We start from the raw sequence: 19,276 nt of genomic DNA, 5'->3' as shown, positions 1-19,276 counted from the left end.
ATAGTGTTAAAAATATAAATAAATAATTTAATAATTCATAACTTCATATCGTCCATCATCGACTCGTGTTTTATTTATATGGTAATGAGCTGGCAGATCTTCATATTGTCGACTCGTGTTTTATTTATATGGTAATTCGTTTGCAGCTTTTCGTATTATTGACTCGTGTTTTATTTATTTGGTAATAAGCTTGCAAATTTTTCCTAAAGTCTACGGTAATGAGTTCGCATTTTCTTTATGCGTTAAACTTAAATTCATGCTAAATTATGAAATAACTCAAACTTTAAACGTGTATACCATTTAAAAATTAAGTTTAATAATTAAATTAAAATTTTAAATTGAATCGAAATTTAAATTATAGAGATAATAATAAAACTTTTAAAATATCTTAACTAATTGAAAAATAAAAATTTAAATCATACAATTAAATTATAAATTTTATCTTAAATTTTTTAAAAAAAAATTATCATTAATATTTATATTTTGTTTAATTTTATCAATAATATTTATATTTTGTTTAAATTTATCATGCAAAAATTAATAAATGAAACCTAATTTAATTAGTGAATATTTTAATAATATAATAGTAATTAAGTAGGAATGTTGTTGCTAATTACCACGAATACAATGACATTATTTAATTTAGAAAATGAAAATAAAAATCACAAATTGTTAAGAAAAATGTTTTTCACAACGGATTGATTTCACTCGTTGGTTATATAAATCAATCTATCAATATAAACGATACTAAATAAACAATTATTTCATACGTCAAGTACCGAGTCTCCTTACCAACGAAGAAACTAAATACTAAGGAGTCATGATATCATTGAAATGTGAGTGGCAATAGCTTAAAGCTTAACGTTGTACTCTAATGTGGTGGAAGTGTCTCATCCATAAAGTGGAGACAATGCCACTTGTAACTGTTCGTACCTCCTGAGTCGCTCTTGGAGGCTTTTAAGGAGCAAACGGCGGGACGCTATTGTTCTGGACAAAACTTCAAATCTGCAAGTTACCAATTAGAAATGAAAACATAAAAGATGGAGATGAAAACGGCTTCTTTTGGAGTCCTTTGTTCGATATTTGAGGGTTTACCAATCTACGACTAAGTTTAGAGCATGCTCTGATACCATGTTAGACGAACACGACTCTCCACAATGGTATGATATTGTCCACTTTGAGCATAAACTCTCATGTCTTTGATTTGGGCTTCTCCAAAAGGCCTCGTAACAATGGAGAGAGTATTCTTTGTTTATAAACCTAAGATCATTCTCTAAATGAGTCGATATAGGACTTTCATCATCCAACAATCGTTGCCTAATTAACTATAGATTTATAAATAACAATGTGTGTAGCGCGGCTCTCCCACCTTATACTATGAATTTTTCTTTATATTATATAAATATTTAAATAATTTTATTCGGTAAATATTTCTTTTAATTATAAATTTAATTTTTAATATCTAAACTTTTTATATTTTATATTTAATAAATCCTTTAAAAATTTAAGAGCATTTTTTAAATAAAATATTAACTGTTTCATCCAAATAACTATAAAAGATATATTTAAGATTTTTTTTTTTAATTTTATTTGGTAAATATTTTTTAATTATAAATTTAATTTTTAATATCTGAAATTTTTATATTTTATATTTAATAAATCCTTTAAAAATTTAAGAGAGTTTTTAAACAAAATACTAATTAGATATATTTGAGATTTTTTTTTTTAAATTTAGGGTATTATTCAAACTTATATTTCTTCCAATTATAAATTTAGTTTGTCCAACTTTAAATTTTATATTTAATAAATCTTTTAAAAATTTTAGGGTATTTTATAAATCTTTTAAAAATTTTAGGATATTATTAAACTTATATTTCTTCTAATTATAAATTTAATTTCTCAAACATTTAATTTTATATTTAATAAATCTTTTAAAAATTTAATATCAGTTTTTTTTAATAATTTCATCTAAATAATTATAAAGTTTTTAATATCTCAAAATTTAATTTTATATTTAATAAATCTCTTCAAAATTTGAAGGTTTCGGTTTTGGTTTGACTTACCTCTGCTCGTAACAATAAAGATATATTCCTTCACTTACCATTATCCTTCCCTAAATTAATCGTGTGACTCCAACCTAACAATCCTCGACAATAAATTGCTTACCATTATCATTCCATAAATTAATCAACGTGTGACTCCAACCTAACAATCCTCAACAATAAATTGCTGAACACCCTAAATTAATCAACGTGTGACTCCAACCTAACAATCCTCCATAATAAATTGTTGAACACAATTCTTGGTAAACACTCGCATTTTTCATTAGAGATTACAAGACCTACTGGAAGACTATACTGAGTGTACGCAATTTACTCTTTAAAATTTTAAATCTGGACTTGCTCCTATTGGGCTAGTAATATATTTTAACAGAATTTGTAAAAAAAAATTAAATAGATGGTTGAACTCTTTCTAATAGATTCTTATATCTTCAATTTTATATCTATTAAATCTACCTACTGTTCAACCAATTATTAAAAATTTCCAATATTTTATTTAATTGACAAAATATATTTTAAATATCATGTATTTACTAAAAAAAAAAATCAATTTTATATGTAGTAGAAAATTATCAAATATATTTTTTAAAATTAAATATATTAATAATTTATTAAATATAAAATTAAAACGAGAGATATGAGGACAATATTTATTATTAAATATAAAAATTTAAACACTAAACTTAAAAAAATTTATTAATTTAGTAGGTAGATAATTTTTAGGGATAATTATAAAAAAAAAATTTAGGCAATCTTATATCCCAAATTAAAAGTATTAATTTCTTTAAGTATACCATAAGTGGCTTTGTTATGAATTTGGTTGGATAAATTGAATGAAATATAAACGACATATACTATATGGGCAAATGTGTTGTATTTTATGACGGATTGACATGTATTATATTATACTATGACTTATATTATATGGTAAATTATGCTATGATATGTTTATATCATGTTATGGAGCTTGTTGTGACTTCATCGTCACATGATGTATAATACTTCTATATGATATGACATACCCACTGTGTTAGCACAATTACTTTAGGATTATGTAATACTATTAAGCTACATTATATGTTTATGTCATGATTTATAACTATGAAGATTTCATGCATTATTTTATGTCGTGTGCATTGGGATACTTACCTTTTATGATGAATACGATATCTATCGCCATGATATTATGTGAGATTCTTTCCCTCCGCTCTAGTAACATGAGTGTACGTTAGTTTAATGTATCAAATGCAATACATATACTTCTCTTTTATGTTTAATTTATTTATAATAATAAATATTAAATATATTTTCTCATTTTATATTCACTATATAACTATATTAAATATTAATTTGAAAAATAGAGCTTTATAATTTCCGATTATAAGCTCAAATTATATATAATTATTTAATTAAGAATTTTAATTCATTAACTAGAGATCACTCCATTATAAACCCATATTTAATGTTTATGTACTGTCGCACAAGTTATGTTCATGAATATAATTATTATAGATAAATCGATTACTTACTCTTGGTTCATAATTACATTTTTTTCATCTTAAATTTAATTGGATTAAATTGTTTAGGGTGCAACCACAAACCAACTTCCTTTTGGCCCAAGAGTGAGGCCCATTGTTCACACCGTGAGATTCATGTCCATTGTTCCTTCTGGATTGTCGGGTAGAAAACGTATTTGGATAGGTTAATATCAAGTTGAATCTTTTGAGAAAGTATTTTTAAAATAGTAACCGGGAGAAGTAAGTGTGTCAACATACGATCGACGTGAGATTCATGTGGGGTATCGTGGCAGCTGGGTTGTTCCTAGATGGAAGGTGTTTGCATTATTTAATAATGGGATTAACTCATAAAGATAAAATAATAATTTTATTTCTAATATTTAACCTATCCTACGGTAACTTATTGGGATAAAAATACATGATTTAAAATAATGAGTCACGTTTAACAAAAGGTTGATTAATGAAGTATTTGACCAAATTAATAGTAACTAAATATTATAAAATAAAAGTTATTTTGGTGTAATATTTGTTTACATTGTACAGTAAAAACACTTGACTTACCGAACAACACTAAATACTATAACCTTATAAATCATTTATAAGGTTCATTTTTTCAAATTAAAACTAAATAACATGGTGAATATTCTATCATAATTATTCACAGCAATTACAAGTCTACAATTTTTTAAAAAATAAGATTAAAGTTGAAAATAAATTGGATACGTCTATCCAGATATAATCATCAGATCATAATAGATAAGACAAGAATCTTATATTCTAAAATTAATTGATAGAATTTAGACCGTAATGTTAGGCATATACACGTTATATGTCATTACAGAATTCTTGTGAGAAAATACAACTAAGATTGTGTGATGAACATGACAACTTTCAAAATTTTCTACTGTCCGCCAAAAATGGCATTCACTGCTATGGACAAAAAGGGTATTAACAAATTAGTTTTGAGCTCGACACCTTGCTTGAGAGTTGCTCTGGGACTTATTTCACTCGGTAAAGCAAGCATTAAGAAAAAGTCAGTTCTTGAATCTCGGTAAAGCTGCTTCTTTCCTCTCCTAAGTCATTGTAAGAAACCCCCCATTTTTTCTAAGCAACATCTGTCCATTTATACGTCTATATTAGTTTAGGTCTAACGAGATCAACAAAATTGTTAGCTACACCTATTTTCCTTTTCAAATCCAACCTTATTCTAATGTACCGTGAAACGTAGATCATCGTCGTACTTAATCGAGACTTAGGTCAAATTCCATCTCGAAACCTAGTGGGATTAGGAGTAAAGCATCCCGAGATTAACGAAGTTTTTAAAAGAAAAATGATAATAAAATAAAAAATTACTACCAATATAATTTTTAAAAATAAAATACAAATAACAAAAATAATTACAAATTTGATTTGTGGGTAAAGAATAACTTTTGAAAAGTGGTCTATGGAAGTAAGGGCCAATCAAATGCTCTCACGTAGTCTAACGCCATTGATACTAACAGAGCAACCTCCGTTCGCCGTAGTTTCTTCGATCCCTTTCGGCGGCAAGGTATCTGTGTTCAATGACTCCCAATCGAAAATATTTGCATCTGTTTTCATAATTTCACTCAATTTAGCGGTTTCTGGAAAAGTTTTGAATGGATGAGAAGGTGAATTTGATTGGATTGGATTGAATGTTCATGTGGTGGGTGAAATGATGATTCGAATTTTCTTCTTCGTTAATCGACGAAGAACATTAGCGATTTCTACGTTTCATAGCTTTGATTGATCGTATGGTTCTATTGATTCCTTCGCAAAATTACTTGTCCTCTTAATGTTGTAATTAGGAGACATTAGGTTAATTATTTCTATGAGGATTCAGATTATGAGCGAGTTTTCTTCCATATCAAGGCATAGGTTTCCCATGTCAGGCCATTATGGAAGGATTGCAGGAAAATTTTAAAGGAGTGACTGGAAAAGTGGAGTGGAGCATCTTTTACTTACTTTGTGCTGTAGTTTTCCACACTAGTGGCAATATTCTTCAATGAGTATTTCTGTTGTTGATTTAACTTTGACATCCTTTTTTTTTTCCTGATTTCAATTAATCTTGTCTGCTTATTGGGAACATGGACTGTAGTTTGGATTTAAAATAAGCTGCTCATTCCCTTTGAAAAGGGAAAGGTGTCTTTTAAGAACAAATTAAGGTTCTTTGGGCTATTATGACTATAATCAAGAAAATAGCTTTAGAAGTTTCGTTATTGAGTTGGGGCCTCCATATTGAAAAGGAAAACTCTGTGTTTATAGAAAAATTGAGAATAGTTCTTTAATGCCATTCACTTCACAAGACTTATTGGTTCTCTTGTTTGTTTGTTATTCTGAAACGAACAGTTCTTCAGGATTTTCTTTGTTCCTTTGCATAATTCGGTATCTCTGGTCACCCTGTTTTTTACTATATGAGGTCGTAGTTGTAGTTTTTTTGGTTTTTTTTGCTAGGAACTTAGTCATGTTATTGAATATCGGATAAGGCTTTTGATTCATCAATGCTAAGAGAACTAAAAGTCGCTTGGCCTTGTAATGGGAAACCAAGAAAGAAAAGGAAAAAGGGTCCTTGTATAGATTGATTTGTGGCTGGAGGACATTGCCTGCTTCTCATTGCAGTTGGCAATAAATCTTCATTTCTCAAAAGTTTGCTTAGCTGCTTACTTTGGTGATATGTGAAGTATCAATATATGGCAAAAAGAAAGTGCATCGCACAAGAATTCAAGGTGGGGAATCTCAATTGGCTCTCACCTTTAATACTTCCTTACCTTTACCCTACATCAATAGGAAGGGGCCTTCTCCTACTGCAATCACCTCATACCTTCCACTTACTGGTACGTGCCTTAGATTTTTATCTATCTCAATCTGGCTTCTTCTACTTTGTCTCTTATGATTAACAGCAACAAATAGGAAGAAAAAGGTGCGATTTTACATTAATTTTGTTATGGGCTTCTTTGGATGGAAGTGTGTGTTATACACTGTTTGATTTGTGACATGTTTGTTGTAGACTGAAAATTGATCATTGTAATACTTGGTGCATGCTGCATGTTGAGCTTCCTGTGTGATTGATGACCGTGGGATCTCGTGTAACTTGCATTTCTTCACGACATATGGAATTAATTCGATACGATATGTGGGCTTATTTATCATTATTATGAATTTCTTAACCTCATGAACTATATAATCTCAGGGGTCGTAGGCTATTCACCAATTTGTACACTTCACAAATGCACAAACTATACATAGACCAGATAAATGTTGATTACTTTGCACATTTCTCATCGTCTATTAGATGCATGCATATGTAACTCTCCAAGCTCAAAATTCAATTCAAAATTTGTTCTTCTTTGATACTATAGGTATGCAATAAACTAGTCAAAATCTAGATTCTAAATCCTACTTAAAATCGTGGGCGTGGAGTGTTATAGATCGTATTAGAGAGAAATCTCTCCATTATGATGGGGTTTTAGGGACGGGGTTTTAGGGACGAATTAAGACAGAATAAGAGGACCCATACTAGTCTATAAGGACAATCTTTATTGCATGTTGTTCAAAATAAGTAAGGTGACCTTACCATGTAAAAAATGGAAGAAAATGTTAGGGCTACGGGTTGAATGAATTTTTTTTATTTATATCTTGGGTCTGGACAATTACACACTCCAATAACGATATAATAGCGAAAAACAAATGAAGTGCATTTTGTATCCGATGTTTCAAAAGGTATGTAACAACAGGCATATGTGAGTAAGTTCTTTCTTTTTGGCCAGAACTCGTTGTATAACATGAAGTATTGTTTGGGTGCAGTTTTTTTTTGTGAACTAACCAAAGGACAAGGCCGAGGCAAGCTAAATCAGGTTGCTTTCTTCCATGGAGTTTTTTTTTTTTTCTTTCTAAAACCTTTTGACTTTCATGGGGATGTTGATAACATTGCATTTTTTTTGGAGTAGGAGGAAGCTGCTTGGAAGCAAAATCAAGTTACATTCTTCTATGGTAACATTGACAACATACAATTGTTGCTAGAATGATGTTCACTAAGAGTTCCTATTTAATTTTTTATAAGTTATTTTTAATGACTTATATAGATATTTATGAGATCTTTTTATCCATTAAATACAATAATAGACTTTACTCGCCCATAACAAAGTCACCTATAGTTGAGTTGAGCGAGTAATCTAACGCATTTTCTATACAATGATTAGAAATTGTTTTATTGTTTAAATTAGGAAGAATTGACGGTTTCGAAGTTAAAATGAAGCATGATGTTTATTCTTTCCCCTTATACTTCTCTAAATTTGGTTCGGATTTTGTACGTATCGACCAATCATGATTGTTTACAATTTAAGCGTTATATGTACGTTTTTTTGAATGTGTCATAAATGTAATAAATATTTCTCCTCTTTTTATATGATAAATTACTTTAGTCGCATAACAAAGTCACCTATGGTTGAGCGCGTAATCTAACGCCTTTTCTATACCATGATTAGAAATTGTTTTATTGTTTAAATTAGTAAGAATAGACGGTTTCGATGTTTATTCTTTCCCCTTATACCTCTCTAAATTTGGTTCGAATCTTGTAAGTATTATAACGTCTCAACTAATCATGATTGTTTGCAATTCGAACGTTATATGTACGTTTCTGAATCTATCATAAATGTAGTAAAAATTTCTCTCCTTTTTATTTGATAAATTATTGTCGTGTTGTATTAGCTACTCAAACGTTCAACTCAAAATTAGGTAATGGAGCCAAAAGTTTATCCTACCCAAAAATTCTTAGTTCATTTTACCTTCTTATTTGGTCATCTTAAGCTCTATCTATCCTTGATAAAAACCGAGTCTCTACACGTCTCTGTTCAATATGTTCATAAATATATAAGCGAGAACAAACAAGTCTCACATTAACTATCTATGTGTGTATCCATGTATGCATTTACATACTTACATGTTTACATGCACGACGACATTTATATTTTAATCTTAAAAGTAAAAGTTAAAAAGAAAAATAAAATATAATAATAAAAAAAGTATGTATTACACGTAGGATTTAGCATTATAATTATAACAAAAAAAAAATTGTTTCCATGATTCTCTAATAAATATTAAAAAAAAAAAAAGAATTTTCTACTTTAAATTTTTATTAATAAAATTTCTTTTACCTTTTCCTTCACTCACTTTTATATGGAAGAAAATACATTATAAATGATTAAACAAATTTAGCATATTACAAACCTTACCATGGTTAAAAGTTAACTCTAGTTAAGCAAGGGTTTTTTTGTTCTTCCATAAAAAAAGTGCACCATGGTTAAATCTCAAAAAAAAAAAAAAAAAAAAAAAAAAAAAAAAAAAAAAAAAAAAAAAAAAAAAAAANTAGGACATTTGGAAATTCTCTCAGCCCTTCTGGTGGTTTTGACAAATGGGTCACTGTACATGGTGATGGTCTTCTCAGATTCAAATCACTTCAAACTCGGACCTCTTCTATTTATTTCGTATTAGGTAATTCTTTCTACGATTTTCAATTTTCTTGATTCGGATGGAGCTTCATTTCTGCTTAAAGTTGTTCTTTCAATCTCACTTGTTTTAGGGTTTCATTTTCACTACTGGATTGCTTCAATTCAAATGCTCTTACTCAAATTTGACCGTTAGCTTCGAGTTCCAATTCCTTGTTCTTGGATCAGTCGTTAGCTTGCTTGTTCTTCCGATTGTTTGTTTTTTTCTTTTTTAAACTACTATCGTTTACTGTTCAGTGGCTCTCAGTATGCAATCGTGATTTTCTCGTATCTGGTTTTCCGATGGGGGTTTTAGGAGAATGTGGGTTTCAATTTGTAAATTATATTGTTAATTATGCATTTATAGCAAGTGATGTAATGTGTGATGACTTGACGGGTAGTTTTACTTTTAACAGTTCATAGGTGCATGCGAACAATGAGTTCCTGACAGGAAGATGATCTTATATGGATAGTTTTATAAGTCTATCCACATGCGTTATGATGCTGTTCTTGGTTGCATGTATGTAAATTGTAATATGCAGTCTGATTAGCGAATACAATGTTTTATAGGTTGCTATTTATTTCAAGATTTAGACGTTGAGTATAGGAAATAGATGAAATGCTCCGAACATCCCGAGAACCGTGACGTAAAGAAGTTTTAGATAGGTTGCCTGACATAGAAGCAATGAGTCACATATCCCATGGATCTATTCTTTGATTTTATCACTCTGCCTGCAAATCATTTGCTCTATCGTCAGCTGGGCACGGAAAAAAGCTTCTTACTAAAGTTACCTAATATAATCGTTCTAACATTTCAGACCGATGGGATACTGACCAAACAAATGCTGCTCAGTCTATTTATTAGCTCTAGAATGAAGTAAATAAGAGCATGTTATCTTTCTTCTGAATAAAATGATATTCTTGTCTAATCGATTACCAAATGTGTTGTCTTTTTTTTTTTTTACCAACAAGAGCATAACTTATCCGTCAAGGTGTCTTATTTTTCCCTTGAGATTGGAGGTTCAAATTCTTATCCTCACATTTGAGGAAAATAAATTGAATAATAGATTGATAATTTAATTTTTGGAATCTTGATCTATACTATATTTGGCAATTTCAGGATCTCTAGTGGTATTCTCATGCACAACATTTGAGCTAAATAATATTGCAGTTGCGCACTGTGCTTCAAAATCTTGTGGTGTTTAAAGAACTACTGAAAACTAATAACCATATTACAATATTAGAAGGGACAGTAAGAAACGATATCTAAGTTAGAATTAAAACAACAACTTGATAAAAACAAGAAACATTTTGTCCTTGGACTTGGTAATTTAGTAATTGTGTGGATGTAGTAAGAGTATTTGCTTTGGAGATCATGCGAGTATATTAGTGAGATTTCCTGATCTTTCATGTTCTGGATTTGGATGAATGATGGAGAAAACTAGCACTTAATTGTTGCATGTAGGAAGCATTAATTCTCTAGTTTGGTTAGAATTTGATTAGAGTATTACGTCATCTTGGGCATTCGATTTTTCACTATTATCTTTTAATTTGGTATTACAATCCTCATGGAGGATATGTTGAGCGTTTGGGCACGCATTTTCTAGTGATACTGCAGAGAAAATACTATTAGACTAGTAGTTGAGGAGTATAAAAATTGAGGCAGTTTTTGCTGAATAAAAAGACGAATGATAGAATTTGCATGACATTTGAGTTGGATTTTTTTTCAGTACATTCATCATGATTAATGTTGATATATATACTAACGCTTAACTTTTATCAATCTATCTCTAAGTTTCTTTAGCAATTCTCTCTTCTGAACCTAACCCCCAGAAAAAATCTATTGTACTGCCCACTCTAGCAGCCAGGTGTACTTATAACATTTTATTTGATTTTGTATCAGGTATCTTAACTTCTACTATACCATTGCCTATTTAGAGTCAGATATTATTGGTTGATTGAAGTTTCATAGATAGGCGTGGTTTTTAAGAGTCAGATTCGTAGGGAATTATGGAGTGCAACAAAGATGAGGCAGCTAGAGCAAAAGAAATTGCTGAGAGAAAATTTACAGAGAGAAATTATTCTGCTGCAAAGAAGTTTGTTTTGAAGGCTCAAAATTTGTATCCTGGGCTTGATGGTCTCTCACAAATGATGACAACTCTTGAAGTGTATATCTCTGCAGAGAATAAGATAAATGGGGAAACGGATTGGTACGGGATACTTGGTGTGAACCACTTGGCTGATGATGAGACTATTAGGAAACAATATAGAAAGCTGGCTCTTGTCCTTCATCCTGATAAAAACAAGTCACTTGGTGCAGAGGGCGCATTTAAATTGGTTTCGGAGGCCTGGAGTTTGCTATCTGACAAGGCAAAGAGATTGGCTTATAATCAGAAAAGGGACCTGAAAGGGGGTCGACAGAAAACTCCTACCCACACACATAGTACTTCAGTGCCGCCAAGTGCAAATGGCTTTCAAAGTTTTAAGAATGTTGCTTCAAATGCAAGGAACGTTCAAAGTAAGGTCCATGTAGGGGCTACTACCCCATTGCAGCCTTCTCAAAGAAAACCAGATACTTTTTGGACTCTTTGCAACCGATGCAAGACACACTATGAGTACCTTAGAGTCTATCTAAATCACACTCTCCTTTGTCCTAATTGTCATGAAGCTTTTTTGGCCGTAGAGAGGGCTCCACCCCCAAATGTATTGAAGTCACCTAGTTGGTCTTCTCAGCAGCAGCATCAAAACTCTAGACAGTATACAACTGGTGATGCCTATGGTACTGGAAGAAACTCTAAAAAACCTGATTCTGGCCATTCTGTGGGTATTAATTCAGTTGATAATACAAACTTTCAGTGGGGTCCTTCCTCCAGGACAGCTGGTGTTGGTAGCACTTTTTCATCAGCTTCCGCACGAGCTGCAAATTTGGGTCAACAAGCAAGTGAGAAAGTGAAGAGAGATCGCGATGAAACACAGCCATCGACTGAAGTGGATAGGAGTCAATTGTCTTCAAAAAAGAAAAGAACTGATGGAATTAACAGCTTTGGGGTCCACGCGGCAAATCAAATGGCCAGTGGAGATGTTGGCTTATCTGAATTAAGGAAGAGTTATCCTGATACTCAAAAGTTTCATAGTTTTTATTATGCATTTAACAGGACCGATAGCCAGAGAGAGTTGTCAATCTTTGAAATCCGAAACATGCTAATGGACAAGTCTCGTGCTGAAATACATAAGAAACTTAAAGAATGGAGCTCATTGGCTGAAAAGTCAACTCTGAATAAACAGTCCAAGAAGCAAAAGAATGTGGTGAATGATGGAACTCATGATATAAAAATTAATGGTAAACCTTCTGCAAACGGTAAAGGATGGAATGAGAAGGAGCCTGAGTCTGACTCTTTAGCTAGTAAAAATACAGGCAGTGAGAAGGATCCTATCTCAATTAATGTTCCAGATCCTGATTTTCATAATTTTGACTTGGACCGAGCTGAAAGTTCATTTGGGGATGATCAAGTCTGGGCTTGTTATGATGATGATGATGGAATGCCTCGTTTCTATGCGCGAATTCACAAGGTGATGTCCCTAAGACCATTCAGAATGCGTTTCAGTTGGCTCAACTCAAGAAGCAACATGGAGATTGGCCCAATGGACTGGATAGGTTCGGGGTTCACAAAAACCTGTGGGGATTTCAGGATTGGAAAATATGAAGTCACAAGATCATTGAACTCCTTCTCGCATAAGGTTTGCTGGGTGAAAGGTTTACGAGGGGTGATTCAGATATTTCCTCAGAAGGGTGAAGTCTGGGCTCTTTATAGAAACTGGTCTGCAGATTGGAATAAAGATACTTCAGAAGAAATGATTCACAAGTACGATATGGTAGAAGTACTTGATGATTTTAATGAAAAAGAAGGCGTGTCTGTTGCTCCTCTTGTTAAGGTTGGTGGTTTCAGGACAGTGTTCTGTAGAAACATGGATCCAAAAGAAGTGAGGAAGATCCCTAAAGAAGAGATGTTTCGCTTCTCCCATCAGGTCCCCAATTACTTACTTACGGGAGACGAAGCTCAAAATGCTCCGAAGGGTTGTCGGGAATTGGATCCAGCAGCAACACCTTTGGAGCTCCTGCAGATTGATACAGAATCATTTCAGGTAACCACGAAGGAGACTGAGGTAAAAACTGTAGGAGAGATATCTCATATTAACCAGGAAACTGTAGTTAATGAGGTGGAAGACACATTGGAAGCTAGGAAGGTAGATGTAGTAACCCAGGAAGATGAACAAACTAAGATGTCTGGTGATGTTACCTTCCAGGGTAGCTAAGGAAGCTTATATGGCAGATAATGCCAACAAAAGTAAATCAACTAAACAACGTGGAGTTTGCTCGAGGTATACCCAATAGGTGCATTTTTTGAATTCTGTCTGACCAAAGTTGTAGAGAATTCTTGCTTTTGTTTGGATTGGATCCATTGTTGCTCCAATTGTTTATTGGTTTTGTGGCTTTGTACTTGACACAGTGGAATCTCTCAAGTCTTATCGAGAAATTCATCGATAATGACCGCCATACTTGAGACAAAAATGAGATCCAACTTATCTCTACTTACCTGAAATTTTTGAGGGTCTAGTTATATGTGGCTCCTTAGCACATAATTGACTCAAACCCAGTCCTTAATTCCTTCATTGAAGGCCCGCGTTTATACTTTTGGTTCATATTCCCTTCTCTTGTAAGGATCCTTTAAATATGTTTGTTTTCTCTTCCTTATTGAAGTATCTTTTAGACAGCATACAGAATGATATCTCCGTCAGTATATTTCAGTTTTTGTTGGTTAATTCCTTTCCCCTTTTCTTCACTTGAACGTACAGAAATTGGGTGATCAGGTACAAGTAAAAACATCAAACTAGTATTAGATGGCACTTGGTATTTCTACCAGACAGAGCAAGCATACGGGCATGTTTAATGATTGTCATATACAATAGCTACATAATGTTCACAAACGCATGTAGAAGTCATTCTATTGATGTGTCATTGTGCACGGTATGACCATGAATATACACCATTCATACAACATACAACATACACATACAACATACACATACAAACACACATGCCTCCTCTCTTCTATGTACATGTGCATATGGGTGGAAATTTTGAGTTTTGCAGGTACGTTATAGTTCAATTGGCTTCTTGCTGAACGCACGGAGGGGAAGAGAGAACATCTTAAAAGGTTAGCCAACAGGCAACCTTCTGAATAAAATATGTTCAGCTAATAGGAGTGGAGGAATTTCGTAATGGCTCTGTGGCAAAATATCTTAATGTTTGTGACTGCCAATCTTTCTTTATATTAGTTTAATACCAAAATCTTCCTTTGTTGCAAATTATGACACGTTATTTGTTTTTTGTTGGGCACTTTACACCAATAATCACATGGATGAAGATTTGCAGAGCTTATAAAAATTAGTACTGATCTAACTAGTGTATATCTGATTGGTGCTGTGAATTAGAGAATTGATACTTAAATCTTTGTGCGTTCTAGTCATTGTCCAATTAGTCACAGGCTTAAGAATCATAGGATGCATTCATGATTTTTGGCTTGACATTTTCTATAAGATTTCCGACACAAACAACCAATTTAAATCCAGTGTTGTAGATTTCTTTTGAGCGAATCAGCACTCTGTTTAGGTTATATATCCATGTATTGGCCACTGTGTCGACAGCATTTTCTTTGCCTTTTTCAATAGTGGCTTGGTTCTTCCATCTGTGCTCTTAATTTAATATGCCATTCTGCTTAGATCTTTATGCATTTGTTGTACATGGTGGTGGCTGTGGGAGATCTTTCTTGCTCCTAAATAATTTACACCATATGATCTGCAATTATTGGTTCATGATGCTTTACTTCTCCATTTTACTTCATAAATACCATTCAAATCAGCTGTTGTAGAGAATTTTTTTCTTGATTTTCTGCATCATAGAGCCCAACAACACCAAATCACTTACAGTTAGATCTTTAATTTACTTGATCAAATGCATTGGATCATTCTTTTTTGCATTCATTGTTGCATGTGTATAAATCATAATGCTTTTCTCTCTCTCTCTCTCTCTCTCTCTCTCTCTTTTCTTCTGGAAATGAGAGATTGACAGGTGCCTGACATGAGGAATTTGAAGTACAATAATGAAATGGTTTGCTTTTTTGGTTGTTTTGTTAGTGAAAAATGCTTCATCTTTAACTGGAGAATGATGCCTTTGGTTGGAGAAGAAGAGTGAGGGGATATATGCAGTCCTCACTTTCTGTCTGGGGAACCATTCCTCCAATTTCTTGGTAACATTGATATGACTGACCATTCTTTTTCAGCTCTGCCTTTGAATTTCTTATTCATTTTTTCCAAACCCACTTTCATATTTTTAGCAATTTCCATTTTCATTGCTTGTTGATACCCACATCAAGGCTTCAAAGGCATCTTGCTTGTGGGAATTTGTATTAGTATAAATTTTTTTTTGTCTACTCAAGTATGATCGAGACATCATTTGGGGCGTAGCGTAAAGTTATTAAGTCTAGAATTATTTAGTATAGTTAGTTATTTCATCCGCGGAGTTAGAATAATTTGTAGAATGCTAAATTGTTTAGTATGAGTTACAAAAATTTGTATTTAGAATACAATACTTGTTTTGTTTAAACATAGAATGTCTTGTCGTCGACTCGTGGCTCAAAACTCCCTTCCCCTTAAATGGCAAACGGTATAGAATTAAAGTGAGTTTAGTTGTTTTAACGAAAATAATGGGAAAAAGAAACGAATGAATATGGTGAGTATTTTTCTACGTTTTGTTTGTGTCAAACAATTTTCTTCTACAAAAATCGAGAATTAAAAGAAAACGTATAATTATTACTTTGGTCTAATTTATGAATTTTTTATAATTTTATTAAAAGTATCAATTTTGATTGATATAAATAAAATAAGTGTTTTTTTTGTATTATTTTATTGTGAAATTAGAATTAGATTCCCATGGTTTGGTCAAATTTTTTTTAATAAAAGATTTGTTTTCATCCATTTTAAAATTTTAGTCTTCAGTTATATTTTTTTTTTGTTTTTTTTTGTTGGTATTTTTTAGGTATATATTGAAACGAATTCTTTAAAGTTTTAAAAATAATTAAGTTAAATAATACTTATCGTACTATTTATTATTTTATTGAGCAGGATTTTTTATTTTTGTTATTTTGAATATGATTAATTTAAGAATTATATATATTATTTTAACACATTAAATTTTTTTAATATTAGGATATAATACGGGTTAATCCAAAATATATTTTATTATCTCAAAATAATAAAATTATACATATTATTTAACTATTATAAGTCAAATTAGGTAAATTAAAAAAAAAAAAAAAAATTTAGAAAAGAGCAGAAAGTGAAGTTGTGGAGCCCACCAAGGAAAATTGGAGGTGAAGGTGTGTGGGACCCACAATGAATTTAAGAATTTATTACGTCAAACTTTAACCTAACCCTACTTCCTAAAGATTTTGTTTAAACTATAAACTTTTTTTTATTGCTTTAATTCATACTAAACTTTTAAATTAATATTTTTATTTAAATTTTAAATTTTCATGAAAATAATTTAATCACAATTTAGTCTAAATATTTTAAAGATTTTAATTTTGATTATATAATAATTCATAAACATATTTAGTTTTTAATTAATTTATCAAGACATCTATTAAACATAAAATAATATTTTTTACTCTAAAAACTAAATTTTTAAAATTTTTTAAAATTTATTTATCATATTTTCATCCTATCATTATTATTATTATTATTATTATTATTATATATGGGAATCCTCTTTTTGTTGTCCCAATTATATTCCTTAAATATTTGATCAATTCAAAACAAATGAAGCATTAAAGATATAAGTTATTGGTTAACACATTATTATATAAGAAAAAATGATTTGCATTTGAATTGAAAAGAAAAGTGAAAGTGTTTGCATTCACGTGACTCATAAAGATATTTAGTTATAAAAAATTGTATATTGGAATGACGTTTCTTACGCTTCTTTGACCTAATAAATAATTTTCGTGGTAGGGAAAAAAATTCGAGGTTAGTTGGGTCTTATCTAGATTAACAATCATTTGATTGCATGTACGGTATTCAGCTGAAGGTGAGATGACATCATTCAAGGTCGTGAAGCAAAGCACAATATCAAACGAAATTTGCTCAATACACACTATATTTAGGAGACAATAGGCTCGTGTACGATACTGTGTGAATGGCTCTTGTGATATGACCCATTCGAGTATAGCTTAATGAAAATAACAATAATTATCATTTTAAAGTTAATGGTTCGACTTCCACATGTAGTTGGATGGGTCCATGCACACTAGCTTCTCGTTTCTCGTTCCACATGTAGGGTTATAATTTCATCTAGTTGAGCTAGACCCACCAACCTCACCTCAAATATGATTTTGTTCGGCCTTTTTCTTTCCTATGGTCCAACTTGGGTAGAACTCCTCTCCCTTCATTACCGTTGTTGAATTAACAGTTTTACTGATATATTATCTGTATATACTAATATTTTCATCTCGAGATCTATTCGAGATTCTCTAGAAACAGACGGCACATACTTTCCCCCGTTATTAAAGTGGGAGAGAACTAAAAATCCATCCTCCTACCATTTGTGTAAGAAACTTTAAACCCCTTTTGCATGTGTGCGTGTGACTTTAGCTATTAAGGGAACCAAGAAAAGTGTCCAAAGCCCATAGTGTTCCATCCCATTTCACTTCCCATCACATTATTGATTGTTACCTTTCTAAACCAATTAGACCAATTAAGAATTAAAGCTAACGTCACGTGCTTACATTATTTTTTTCGGTTCAGCAACAAAAGGTCGTTTAAGTGAGCATAACTCAACGATAATTGACATGTACTACCTCCTTTTAGGTCAGAGGTTCATATATTCATACTCTCATTTATCACAGTGGGACGAAAAATTTAGACTTCGGACATTTTGATCAAAAGTGTATGTATCTTTAATAGCTTGTTCTCAAGCTGGCAACCGGTGAGATCCCACATTTAGGGAGGAGAATGAAATATTCTTTATAAGGGTGTGACATGTTTTAAAAACGAGGGGAAGTCCGAAAGGTAAAGCTCAAATAGGACAATATCTGTTAGCAGTGCAAATGGTATCAAAGTCAGACACCAAGCGATGTGTCAGCGAGGAGACTGAGCCACGAAGGGGGGTGGACACGAGGCAGTGTGCCAGTAAGAACGCTAGACCCTAAAGGGGTGGACACGAGGCAGTGTGTCATCAAGGACGCTGAGACCCTCCCGTGGATTGTGAGATCCAAAAAGTATCACACCAAGCGATGTGTCAGCGAGGAGACTGAGTCCCAAAGGGGGTGGATATGAGCCGGTGTGTCAGAAAGGACGCTAGACCCCAAAGAGGTGAACATGAGACGATGTGTCATCAAGGACGTTGAGACCTTCCGTGGATTGTGAGATCCAAACAGTATCTATGGAGTTATGGACAAATGATTATAACTTGTTTAAGTGTTTATTCGAGAATTTCGTATAAATTTTTTTTGTAATATATGAAAATGATTCAAATGTCTATAATATAATATATTTATTTTCGTACTTAAAAATCCTAACAATAATTAAAAACTAAATTTTTTTTATATGAAAATAAAATCTAAAATGAATTAACTTTTAAAAAGTTGACTAAGATCTCAAAATTGTTAACAATAAATTAAAATAGGAACAAAGTTGACCAAGCAAATCAATTTTACAAAAAATAGGGAAAAAAAAAAAGAGTTATTTATGATTTATTATTATTATTAATATTAAAAAAAACAAGTATTTATTAATTTATTTAATATAGATAAATATCTCACTCAACAAAAATATCAACTGCCGTCAAGTGTAGTAGACGGCACCGTTAGGATAGCGGTTTCAAATACAAGTAACCGCCGACAAGAAATTTATTTATTTATTTATAATTTATTTTTTCGGTTAAAAAAAAAAAAAAAAGTCACCTTTCTATTTTTACCCAACGGTTAAAGATAACGACGAGAAAAGTCGGTAATAAAAGGGGAAGGGCATAAGACGTGATTATATGCAAAAGATAGGGGTAGTTTCGGGATTGAAAATTGTTGTCATTGACAAGAGAGATCATTAATATATTAAAGCAGGAAAAGAAGATAGTTAATTAAAT

At 31.7% G+C, this 19,276-nt stretch overlaps 1 protein-coding gene and 1 long non-coding RNA gene across 5 annotated transcripts; both read left to right on the top strand.

The window, feature by feature from the left end:
- The first annotated feature begins 5,010 nt into the window (after positions 1–5,010).
- Positions 5,011–7,701, top strand: LOC111808138. The gene is made up of 2 exons (XR_002817031.1): positions 5,011–6,429; positions 7,400–7,701. It is a non-coding gene; the product is annotated as an uncharacterized LOC111808138 (long non-coding RNA).
- Positions 7,702–8,966: 1,265 nt separating this feature from the next.
- On the top strand, positions 8,967–13,983 carry LOC111808970. 4 transcript variants are annotated; one of them, XM_023695233.1, is made up of 3 exons: positions 8,967–9,085; positions 9,174–9,230; positions 10,982–13,983. In XM_023695233.1, exon 3 carries the CDS (start codon positions 11,089–11,091, stop codon positions 13,390–13,392), a length of 2,304 nt encoding a protein of 767 aa, XP_023551001.1. In that variant the 5' UTR covers positions 8,967–9,085; positions 9,174–9,230; positions 10,982–11,088; the 3' UTR covers positions 13,393–13,983. The 4 variants fall into 4 exon arrangements, with proteins under 4 accessions (XP_023551001.1, XP_023551000.1, XP_023550999.1 ...); XM_023695232.1 differs by lacking the exon at positions 9,174–9,230; XM_023695231.1 differs by lacking the exon at positions 8,967–9,085 and having other exon boundaries at positions 9,100–9,230.
- Positions 13,984–19,276: the final 5,293 nt, after the last annotated feature.

This window comes from Cucurbita pepo, chromosome LG13 (genome assembly GCF_002806865.2).
Source record: "Cucurbita pepo subsp. pepo cultivar mu-cu-16 chromosome LG13, ASM280686v2, whole genome shotgun sequence".
NCBI lineage: Eukaryota > Viridiplantae > Streptophyta > Magnoliopsida > Cucurbitales > Cucurbitaceae > Cucurbita > Cucurbita pepo.
Note: the sequence above shows the minus strand (reverse complement) of the source record. Positions and strands in the feature narration are given on the sequence as shown.